Source organism: Scyliorhinus canicula, chromosome 8 (genome assembly GCF_902713615.1).
Source record: "Scyliorhinus canicula chromosome 8, sScyCan1.1, whole genome shotgun sequence".
Classification (NCBI taxonomy): Eukaryota; Metazoa; Chordata; class Chondrichthyes; order Carcharhiniformes; family Scyliorhinidae; genus Scyliorhinus; species Scyliorhinus canicula.
The window spans coordinates 90,082,413-90,094,444 of record NC_052153.1 but is presented as its reverse complement, the minus strand read 5'-3'; the positions used below and the strand labels follow the sequence as shown (position 1 = coordinate 90,094,444).

Sequence of the window (12,032 nt, the reverse complement as noted above, 5' to 3'; positions counted from 1 at the left end):
ATTGTACTAGATGTTTCCCCCAGCAGCGCAGGTACAGAATGCAGCTGCTGGGAGACACGGGCTCTTATACTCCGCCTTACTGGGCGGGACCAGCAGGCAGGCTCCACCAATGATATAACAGTCTCGGGTACCTCCCACACCAATGGTCTTTACAGCATTATCCAGGGTACCGTAATACCCCTAATACTGACGACCACATTCACCCCCTGTTTTAAAAAAAAAAGAGTCCGGCGGGGTGGTGGTCTCGCGCTATACAGTGGTAGAGGTTAAGGTTTTATGGTGGTACCCGGTATACATTAGCACAGTGTTTTGCCTCATTACATGCCGCAATTATTCACAGTATTTATTTACAGTCAGAGTGAAGCAATTAGTCGATCGGGGGCCCTGGTCGACCCTGAGCGGGACCAGCAGGCAGGCTCCACCAATGATATAGCAATCTCAGGTACCTCCCACAGCAACCTAACTTACAACAAGGACAAATGCATGTTCAGCACCACCGTCTAGCCATCCTCGGCTACGTAGTCCATTATGGAGTTATAAGTACCGTAATACCCCTAATACCGACTACCACCTTGTTGTCTTGTCGGGGAGAGCTACCTGATGTGCACAGGTATCAACACATCCCTGTCACTGGAAGACCATGAATTAGCAGTTTCACAGTAATACATAGTTTAACTTGTACCAATATTTTAAACTATTTTCTAAAATCAACAAGTTAATATTTCAAAATCTTCGCATTATTTTTTCAGTGTCCTTCAACTGATCCAGTGTAGTCAGCACCACAGCTCTCCAGATATCTACTTCATTGCTGTGTTGTGGAAATACACTTGGGCTGAGTATTTTTTTTACTTTTTCGTGGGAGGTGGGAGATGTTGGCAGAGAAGACCAAAGATGTGCAGGTTAGGAGGATTGGCCACGCTAAATTGCCCCTCCGTGTCGGTCTAGGGTTATTGGGATAAGGGGCAGGGAAGTGAACTTGGGTGGAGTGCTGTTTCAGAGGGTCGTTGCAGACCCGATGGGCCGATTGGCCGCCTTCTGCATTGGAGGGATTCTAAAAATTGAATTATTGTCTATTCTGAGTTGCTCTGAGAACATGCCGGACCTCCTTGAACCACCGCAGTCCTTGTGACAGTTGCTCCCATAATAGTGTTAGATAGGCAAATACAGATGGCGGAATTCTCTGTTCCTGAGATTAAAGAGTTGACGTTGGGGCATGATTCGCAGATTTCTACAACAGCAAAACTGGCGCCGTATCTGGACCAATTCAGCGACTGTTGAGGAGCTTGCACCAGCGCCACGTGGAACACAATTGATTCCAATGAGAAACAGGGCGGATTTGTGATTGGCACAAATGAGGCTGACAAGCTGGGTGGCACAGTGGTGCAGTGGTTAGCACTGCTGCCTCACTGCACTGAGGACCGGGGTTCTATCCCGGCCCCGGGTCACTATCCGTGTGGAGTTTGCACATTCTCCCATTGTCTGTGTGGGTTTCATCCCCACTACCCAAAGATGTGCAGGGTATGTGGATTGGCGACACTACATTGCCCCTTAATTGGAAAAAAATAAATGTGAACTCTAAATTTCAAAAAAATAAGGAGGCAGACGAGCTGCAATCGCATATACACACTTCACTACCCACAATCATCATCCCAGCCAACAAGATGGCAACCAAGAAGAGCGGCACCAAAGTTCAGCGATGCTGAGGTTGAGACCCTGCGGGATGCTGTGGAAGACAGGTGGGCGACTCTGTACCGTGGCCCGAGAAGGAGGCTGCCAGCCTCCGCCATTCGCTGTGCCTCGGCGCAGGTGACAGAGGCTGTAAGCGCCACGAGCAACACCGACTGGACTGGCCAGGAATGCCGGAACAAACTGCATGACCTCCTCATGGCGGACAGGATGAGTAGGCAGCAGAATGGCCGAACCCCCACCCTAGACCACGCGCTGGCACCCATACCAGCTGCCATGGCAGGGTGGCCTGGCCACTGAGCCACCAGCTACCTACCTCCCAGGCTGCATGCATTGGACTACAACACTGTGCATTTCTGCCCCCCCTCCCCAAAACTCCGAGAAGGCTGCCCATAACTACCAGGAGTGGGAAAAGACTGGAGGCGGTCCGCAAGACATGCGGTCCCTCACTGCGGCAGAGCAGAGGGCCCAGGATGTGGTTGGCGGACCCGAGGAAAGGGCAGTCGCCTCGGTGGAGATCGGTGTCGGGCGAGGAACTGAGTTCCCACTGAGTTGCGCCTCCTGTGACGTGTGTCAAACTCCCCTCACATCCCCGCACCACCCCCCACACCACTGCTCCACCACCACCACTACCCCACTCTTCCCCGGCTGGGAGTCTCATCATGCTTCTTGTTTTGTGTCTTGCAGGAGCTGCTGGTGATGGGGCTGGTCATTCTGGTGTCCCCAACTAGAACCCCAGGTGCCGAGTAGCGATGAGGACACTGACAAGGTGGCTAGTCTGATACTCGAAACCCAGGAGACCCCGGAGCTCGAGTCCGATGATGACACTGATTTTCCGTCATAGCTGTCACCAACCCCCTCCACCATCCCAGAGACATTCACCTCGGCTCGGCACTTTAGTGAAGAGGCTCCTGGGACACTTTCTGGTGTGCACCACAGACATGCTCCGGTACAGCAGATGGAGGTAGGACAGGCCGGCGCCAAGGATGACTTGCTGTCCAGATGGGTTTTGGGTTTTTGAAACACAAAGTCCCATGGATCATGGAGATGCAGTTGTAGAGTCAGGGACTGCATTAGGGGTTGTCGGCGAACATCCAGCACCTGCAGGCACAGGTGGAGGAGTCCAACTGCATGTGGCAGCAAACGTATTGTCGCCCATGGGTCCTCCCCAGGCCAACACTGCACGGGTGGCGTCTGCGGTGGAGGCCATGGGGCGAAAGTTCAGCTATGGGAAGGTGTGTCCAAGGCCTGGGGCAATATGTGCAGGTGGTGGCCGAAGCCTAGGACATAGCTACCATCTAACAGGCAGCCATGTGCCAGAGCCACCTGGACATTGCAGCAACGCTCCTGAGCATGGCCCAGTCACAGCAGGCCATGGCTGAGAGTGGTATTGCCTAGGCGCTGGCCGGCGAGGCCCAGTCCCAGAGGGAAATGGCGCAGTCACTGCCAGTTGCGGCACAGACCCAGAAGGTGGTGGCACAGTCAATGGGTGAAGTAGCGCAGTCCCAGATGGAGGTGGTTCAGTCCCTGTGCTCCATGTCTGCGAACATGCAGACCCTGGCTGAGACGGCACTGGGCCTTCTGGGCTGGCAGCGCCAGATGACGAGGGAGCCTTGGGTTAGCTCCGCTTGCACCCTTGTCCCATGTCCTGCCCGGAAGTCATTGGGAACCCTGAAGGAGGAAGAGGTGATGAGGCCTCCGCTCATGATGTACCATCTGGGGATCCACTTAGACGTAGCGTTAGGGCTTAAAATTAGACATCAGTTAAGTTGGCACGGTGCAGAGGACAATGTTTAGTGAACAGGGCTAGGGCATAAATCTATACATATGTTCTCACATTAAACACCTGTGCATAATGTTACAACCTGCCACGGTGCTCTGTCAGAAGGGTGTTGGGGAGCGTGGGGCTGGTCTGGGCTGACGGCAGAGGGGTGCGGGAGTGGGGTAATAGGTGGACGTTGGGGGTTGGCTTGGCTCAGGAACCGCAGTTCAGACAGTGCTCTGGTGTTTGTGCCCCTGGTCAGTCCCCCATTCTAGTTGGTGAACCTGGAGGTGATCATAGCGTCTAGTACGCGTTTGCCCTTGATGCACACGTTGTGCGGCCTCCCGTGCCTGCCTGAGCCCCATGAACTGCCCATCCTTGTTCTCCCATGCGTTACCTTAGTTGGACGAGGCCTGGCGGTCATCCTCCTAGTACGTCGCCATTCTGCTGCATGATGTTGTGCAGGACGCAGCAGGCCGCCACGATTTGGGTGACCTCCCAGCACCATCCCGGAGGGCCCCTCCAGAGCAGTCCAGGCACCTGAACCGCATCTGCAGTACGCCGCAGCACTGCTCGATCACTCCCCTGGTCGCGGCATGGGTGTCGTTGGAGCGGGTTTCTGTGTCAGTCTGTGGCCACCGGATAGGTGCCATCTGCCACACCCGCAGCAGACAACTCCTGCCGTCCAGGAGCCAACCCCCCCAGCCGGGAGTGCACCTTGAAGAGGCCGGGAATCGTCGAGTGCCAGGATGAAGGTGTCATGCACACTATCCAGATATCGGGTGCAGATGTGCATGATGCATCTGATGGTCACACAACCAGCTGCACGTTCATCGAGGAACTGCTTTCGGTTTGTGTATAGCGGCCTGTTACTTGCAGGTGCTCGTAGGGTGACATGCATCCCGTTGATCATCCCCTGGACCCAGGGCATTTCGGCGATTGCGATGAACCCTGCTGCCTGGACATCCTGGTGGGCTCGGTCCACGTTAAAATGGATGTAATGTGCTGTCTGGGCATAGAGGGCCTCCATGACGACGTGGTTGCACCTGCGAGTTTTGTGAGATTCCAGACAGATCCCCACTTGGTGCCTGGAAGGACCCTGTGGCGTAAAAGTTCAGGGCGACCGTCACCGTTACGGCCATCGGGAGAGGGTGACTTCCCCTATTCCCACGTGGTGCCAGGTGCGCTGTGATCTGGCAGATATGTCGCACTATCCCCCTACTCAGCCGGAGTCTTCAATGACATGCCGGTTCCGGCAGGTCTTCGAATGACAGGCGCTGCCGGTATGCACGAGGCCTCGTGGTACCTCAATTTGCACCTCCAATTCCTCCTCATCAGCCTGTTGGTGGCTGGCTCCCCATCCTCAACGGCTGCCTCCTGTTCCTCAGGGGCAGGCTTTGCTGCTGCAGTGTCCTCCTCGAGCAGTTCCAGCTCATTCAGCCTAGTGAATGCAGTGCATTCACTAGGCTGCGGCAACTAGGAGGAAGGCCACCATTGCTGATTGTCTGCAGGGGATGAAAGGCCGGCACATTAGCATCGTACATACCCTCGGGCCCAACCAGGTTTAATGGGCTGCATGGTGGATCCGGTTGGCATTGCGGACCCTGCTTCCGCAATGTTTCTGCCTATTCGCAGCAAGACCTGGACAACATTCAGGCTTGGCTGAGAAGTTGCAAGTAACATTCACCCCACACCAGTGCCAGATAATACCATCCCCCAAGAAGAGGTAATCTAACCATCGCACCTTGAGATTCAGTGACTTTACCATTGCTGAATTCTCCCACTATCAACATCCTGGGGGTTAACATTGATGAGAAACTTAACTGGACTAGCCATATAAATATTTTGGCTACAACAGTAGATCAGAGGCTCGACTCCTGCGGCGAGTAGCAGACCTCCTGACGTCCCAAAACCTGTCCACCATTTACAAGGCACAAGACAGCAGTGTGATGGAATGCTGTCCACTTCTCTAGATGAGTGCAGCTCCAACAACACTCTAGAAACTCAACACCATTCAGGACAAAGTAGCCTGCTTGATTGGCACCTTCCACAAAACGTTGGCTTCCTCCACCACCAACAAACAGTGGCAGCAGTATGTGCCATATGCAAGAAACACTGCAGAAACTCACCAAGGCTCCTTGGGTAGCATCTTTCAAACCCACGGCCTCTACCATCTAGAAGGACAAGAGCCGCAGATACATGGGAACACCACCGCCTGGAATTTCTCTTCGGCCAGTCACTCACCATCCTGACTTGAAAATATATTGCCATTCCTTCACCGTCGCTTGGCCAAAGTCTTGGAGACGATCTCCTGTTTTCTCATTGTGGATATCCTCTACTCTCACAAAACGACAGAATCTTTACAGTGCAGACGGAGACCATTTGACCTTTCAAATCTGGACTGACTAACTGAAAGAGTATTCAACCTAATCCCTTTCCCCTGCTTTGAGATGAGATTAACATGGATTTGCACGTCCTCAACAACCAGGTGTACCTCTTGAATGCCCGTGGCTCAAGACAGCGTGTCAGCGACAATGAGATAGAGTCATAGAATTTACAGTGCAGAAGGATGCCATTCGGCCCATCGAGTCTGTACTGGCCCTTGGAAAGAGCGCCCCATTTAAACCCAGGCCTCCACCCTATCCCAGTAACCCCACCCAAATTTTTGGATACGAAGGGCAATTTATCATGGCCAATCCATCTAACCTGCAGATCTTTGGACTGTGGGAAGAAACCGGAGCACCCGGAGGAAACCCACGCAGACACGGGGAGAACGTGCAGACTCCGCACCGACAGTGACCCAAAACGGTAATCGAACCTGGGACACTAGAGCTGTGAAGCAACTGCTAACCACTGTGCTGCCCGATATGCTACCTTGTTGCCTGATGCTTGCCTAGGGTGTAGATTAGGTCAATTAGGCTTCCCGAGATGCTTGCCTGCTGTGTAGATTACGTCAAAATGGTAACGTTGGAGCTTCTATGATAATCTATGATTAGTCTAGGACAAAGGTTCGGCACAACTTCGTGGGCCGAAGGGCCTGTTCTGTGCTGTAGTTTTCTATGTTCTCTCCCTAACAGTGCTTTGGGTGTACCTGCACCACAGGAACTGCAGCGGTTCAAGATGGCAGCTAACCACCATCTTCTCGATGGCAATTAGTGATAGGCAATAAATGCTGGCCTACTCAGTGATGCCCACATCCCGTAAATTAATTTAGGAGAAAAGGCCAAAAAAGACACTTCAGTTAAGGAGAAAAAACAGGAATGTGAGCAAAGTCCTGTTGAATGAACTTAAAGTATGTCAGAGGTGATCCAGGGCGGAGGAATATCAGGAGGAGGGATTGAAAATCTGGAGGTGGATCCTTATTGAAGATGTCCACATGAAAGTGTAGTTTGGGAGGAAATTCCAAGGTGGGTTCTTGGAGAGTGGATGTTAGAAACCTTCATGTGAACGACAACGCTTCTGTGAGACCTGTTGGCTCGTTGTTACAAGCATTTGGGAGGAGTTGATGAGAAATCCATAGATATTGCTTTAAGTGGTATCTGTCACTTGGTTTCAGAGTGTGGTGTGACTGACCACAGGTTGCTTATTGGTTTACATGGATTGTATAGTTACTGTGAACATTAAAGTGTAAGATAGATTTTATATCTTGTGTTCTCCTTACAAATCTGTGAATGTATAGTTGTAGATGAAGGAGTAGAGTAATATAATTCATCTTGTTCAATCAATGCTTATTCTTTTGTTAAAAGTTCATCAACGGACTCCTGTGACTCTGTTCAGTCCTCCATGTTTCTATGCAAAAAATAAAAGGATCTATCAATCCAAATTCCATCCTGGAATCTGACTTGTCCAGTAGTAACATAGTTGGGATTATAGCAGTGAGTTCATTATGAATGCTTAAATGAACTATAACTTTCAACCTGTGAAATAATTATGTAGATAAATTTAACAATGTTTGCCAAGTGTTTCCATCTAGTCAGAAATGGCCTTCCCTTTGAAGAACTGACAAGCAGATTATTTTGGTCGCCCAATCATTGTCATTCCCTGGGTCAATTATTCCTTAAAGAATGTGGCGCTTATTCTCCTAGTTTAGAGGTTTAATAAAATTCTTATTACAAAAGGACATGATATAATTTCCAAATGTTTAGCAGTGATTTTGTAGTATTCTTGTGTATGCATCAGGCTGGAGAGTAGTATGAGTAAACTGTATGGTATTCATATTTAAAATTATTTGGGGGCTTAAATCACCGGGGTTTCAAGAATTGGGAGAGGGAGACTGGAATGAGGACAATGGGGTCAGAGATGGAGACTGGGTTCTCGGAGTGGTGGTGGAGGAGAAGGTTTTTCCTTTTTCTTGGATCTCTTGTTTCCCCTCATTGCTGTATGTATGGTTTCATGGAAATTCTTAGGACTTCACACAATTGCGGCTGTTGTGAAATCACAAATAAAAATTCCCAACTACAGGCAGACCATCGTATACAAAGTAAATCTAAATATTTGGATATCCAAATATCCAGAATTACATGGTCAGATAAAGTGGTCAGAAGATCATGTGACCAAATCGCCAGGATAGCCTCCACCCAGAGTTGGCAGGCCTACTCCACCAGATGCAGGAAGTGAGGAGATACTAACAGCCTTACCCACCCCTCAGCACCCTAAACATTGGAAGCTGCAAACAGAGAAGGTCATAGATAGGGTCTGCAGAACATAATCTTTTCCTCACCCCCAATTTGGCCGGGTTCTTCCAGTCATTGTGGTCTGACAGCAATCACTTTGCCCTGTGAATGCTGCTAATGTGCCACAAAGGCTGGTTTAGTACAGTGGGCTAAACAACTGGCTTGTAATGCAGAACAATGCCAGCAGCGAGGGTTCAATTCCCGTACCGGCCTCCCTGGACATGCGCCGGAATGTGGCGACTAGGGGCTTTTCACAGTAACTTCATTGAAGCCTACTTGTGTCAATACGCATTATTATTACATCCCAGAATCACGTTATTCCTCAATGGAAAAGATCCTTGGGTCGGCAGTGAACTAAGAAATCCAACAAACAGAAAATAAACTGAAATCGCAAACTGCTGTTGGCTTCAGATTTAAACATGACCCTAGGTGAGGGTGAAAAAAAAGTAACGCTGCAGGCGATGCAGCCAATCCTGTCATATTTGGCGTTCCTATTTACTGTACAGACAATGAAAATAAAGACAAATGCAAGTAAGTAAAGGATATTTAATGCAAGTCCTTAAGTGCCTGTAATTGGTAGGTTTCACTATATTATGATTTCCAGCATTTTCTGTTTCATCTTCACGGTCAATTAGTTCAGAGTTTTTTTATAAACTTGGAGTACCCAATTATTTTTTTTTTCCAATTAAGGGGCAATTTAGCGTGGCCAACCCACCTAACCTGCACAACTTTGGGTTGTGGGGGTGAAACCCACACAGACACGGGGAGAATGTGCAACCTCCACATGGACAGTGACCCAGGGCCGGTATTGAACCCGGGTCCTCAGTGCAGTAGTCCCAGTGCTAACTACTGTGCCACCTGCCACCCCTCATTAGTTGAGTTATGGGTCATACCTGGGACTCATTGAGCGTTGGAATTAGGATTTCCATACTAATTTCCCTCAGCTTTTTAATAACTGGCAGAGAGGGGTAAATTTAATTCCGTTAGTTTAGATTGGATGCAAAACCAAGTTTTGGAGGCAAGAGAAAATTGTCCGCTTCCAGTCTGACCTGGTCTCTAGAAAAATCCATTCATTTCACTTTACAACAAATATGTTTTTCACTCATTTTACGAGATGTGGCCACCTAAAATGACCGCCCACAAAGGATAATGGGAATTATGGTCAGGCTAGGACACAGACAAGACACAGCTTGTGTGTTTGGCAAACAGCAACTCAGACCTATACGCAAACTTGCATCTGTTAGAGGTCAATCACAGATCTCCCCAGGACAATGGGACTCAGATTCAAACGTAACAGACTCAATGGCACCTATTCACCTTATTTGGGAATGCATACGTGCCTTGGACAATAACAACCAGGACCCGCCCAGCTATCAAGGTACCCGCCCATAATTGGCCAGAGTAGATTTGAGTGATCAAAATCCTATCGATCCATTGGATCCCGAGTTGGGACCCCCCAAAAGATCGGAGAATAAGAGAAACTGCGTGACCAATGCTCTGTCTCTTTTGGGACTGGCCTCTGCCCCAACAACTGCAGCATATCGACCAGCCAAGTTCAAGGATCCGCGATTGCTACCAGAAGGATGAACCTCAGTCCAGACGTACCTGACAACTTCCAGCCGCCACACGTGGGGAACCAGATAAAGGCGTTATCTAACCTGCACAGAACCGGTTACTTGATTGTTAAGTAAAGGTCATTTAAGCTGTTAGATATAATCTAATATGCAGCAGCGTGTAAGTTATTAAGTATAGAACCAATCCTATGTTTGATAATAAACTATAATTGAACTAATATACTGGTTGTGTGGTCATTTGTCCAATACACAGAACGCACTCGCATCTTGTGTTATTAATAAAATTAATAGTCAACAGAGAGTATGTTGATAATATGCTGTGATTCTGCTCAGAAAAACATGTATTAAGTTCAAATTTGTAAAGTTCATATAATTTCTGCTAGAGATAATGATATTTTTGTATTCCCTCTAGATCGATCCTTAACACAATCCATTATTGAAAGAATACTGTTGAATGGAAATGGAGTGAATTCCGAGGTAACAATTGCTTTTATCTGGTATAAGACAGTTCAATACTGTTTTTCAGCAGGAAAAGTTTAAGTTGGGTTCTTGTCTCATAACATCATCACAATTGAAGTATAATGCTGTCTTACTCAGTGTATAAACCAAGCTTGTTTTATTTTAGAGGCACCCCTTGGAATATTCTCACACTACACCGTAGAGTAATGGGCACTGCCTGACCCTGTTAACACCTATGCTCAATCATGCCTTCATGACAAATATGATATTGAGCTAGGAACATTCCAGTTTTAAAAACATTCAATTTGTTGCACACAATTGGTATGAAAGGCAAACGATAGCTGACGGTTGGGGTAGGAGTGAAGCATATTTAATTACAAACGCCTCTTGACTGAACCTCCTTCAGTAATATTAAAAGCATTACATCTAGTGTGCATCCTGTTTATCTTGCTTCTGTACAATTCTTATGTAATTTCTTTGTCACAAATTAGTCATACATTGTAGTCATACACTGGCCACGTCGAACGTTTGGGGACTGAATGGACGGGTCAAAAGGGCCCATGTGTTTGCGCACTTGAGGCAACTGAAGGTGGACTTGGCCATGTTGCAGGAGACACATTTGAAGGTGGAGGATCAGATTAGGTTGAGGAAGGGATGGGTTGGGCAGGTGTTTCATTGGGGATTAGACTTTAAAATGAAGGGGCTGGCAATTCTGGTCAATAAACAGGCGGTGTTCGAGGTGAGGAAGATAGAGGTGGACCTGTGGAGTAGATATGTTATGGTTAGTGGGAAGTTGGAGGGAATGGCCGTGGTATTGATAAATGTATATGCCCCAAACTGGGATGATAAGTTTGCCAGACGGGTGCTGGGGAAGATTCCGGACCTGGATTCATATCGACTGATTATGGGGGGATATTTCAACACGGTGCTGGATTGGTCGAGTTCTAGGTCTGGGAAGGTATCAGGTATGGCAAAGGAGCTGCGGGGGTTAATGCAGCACATTGGGGAGGGGGGTGCTGTGTGTGTGTGCTGCTGCTGGCTGAGGTGGTGGATGCTGAATATTCAGCAATTGTGTTGTCAGTCCACGCCCCGCACTGGGGAGACCTGCAAATCAACAAAGGAAAGGCCCAGCGGCCGCAATGAAGGTTAGATGTGGGGCTGTTAGCGGAGGAGGAGGCGTGTGCGCGGGTGAAGGAGGCCATTCAGGGATATATAAAGATCACTGACACAGGTGAGGTTTCGGCGGGGGGTGGTGTGGGAGGCACTGAAGGCGGTTATTAGGGGGGAACCCATCTCAATTCGGGCACAAAAGGAGAAGACTGAGTGGGTGGAGTTGGATAGGCTGTTATAATGGTGGACAGGAGAAATGCGGAGTCTCTGGATGACGGGCTTCTGATGGAGTGTCAGAGACTGCAGCTGGAATTTGGGCTCCTGTCCACAGGAGGCACAGCTGATGAGGGTGACTATGGGGAAAAAGCCAGCAGGTATCTGCACACCAGCTGAGGAAACAGGAGGCAATGAGAGAGATAGGGAAAGTAAAAGATACAGGGGGGAAGTTGGTTTTAGATCCGGCGGGGGTGAATGATGTGTTTCGGGAGTTTGGCTTGGGGAGGTTATAGATGGGTTGGGGCGATGCAATCAGGTAAGGCCCCAAACCTGGTGGATACTCGATTGAGTTCTATAAAAAGTTTTCCGGGTTGCTAGGGCCACTCTTGGTAAAGGCTTTTAAAGAGTCCAAGGAGCTGGGAGTGCTCCCCTCAAAGTTATCGCAGGCATCGATCACCATTATTTTGAAGCGGGATAAGGATCCGGAGAGTTGAGAGTCGGATAGGCAGATTTCCCTGTTGAATGTGGATGGGGGGGGGGGGGGGGGGGGGG

The 12,032-nt window shown here is 49.0% G+C and overlaps 1 protein-coding gene across 10 annotated transcripts in view; it reads left to right on the top strand.

Moving 5' to 3' along the window:
• cep78 (centrosomal protein 78) overlaps positions 1-12,032 on the top strand; it is a 160,618-nt gene that overhangs the window by 77,357 nt on the left and 71,229 nt on the right. For all 10 annotated transcript variants that reach the window (XR_005461600.1, XM_038804910.1, XM_038804906.1 and 7 more), the window contains one exon: positions 10,108-10,172. Coding sequence is in view for 9 of the 10 variants with exons in the window: in XM_038804910.1 (XP_038660838.1) it covers positions 10,108-10,172 (65 nt within the window). In the remaining variant the exon portion in view is untranslated. The remainder of the gene's footprint in view (positions 1-10,107; positions 10,173-12,032) is intronic.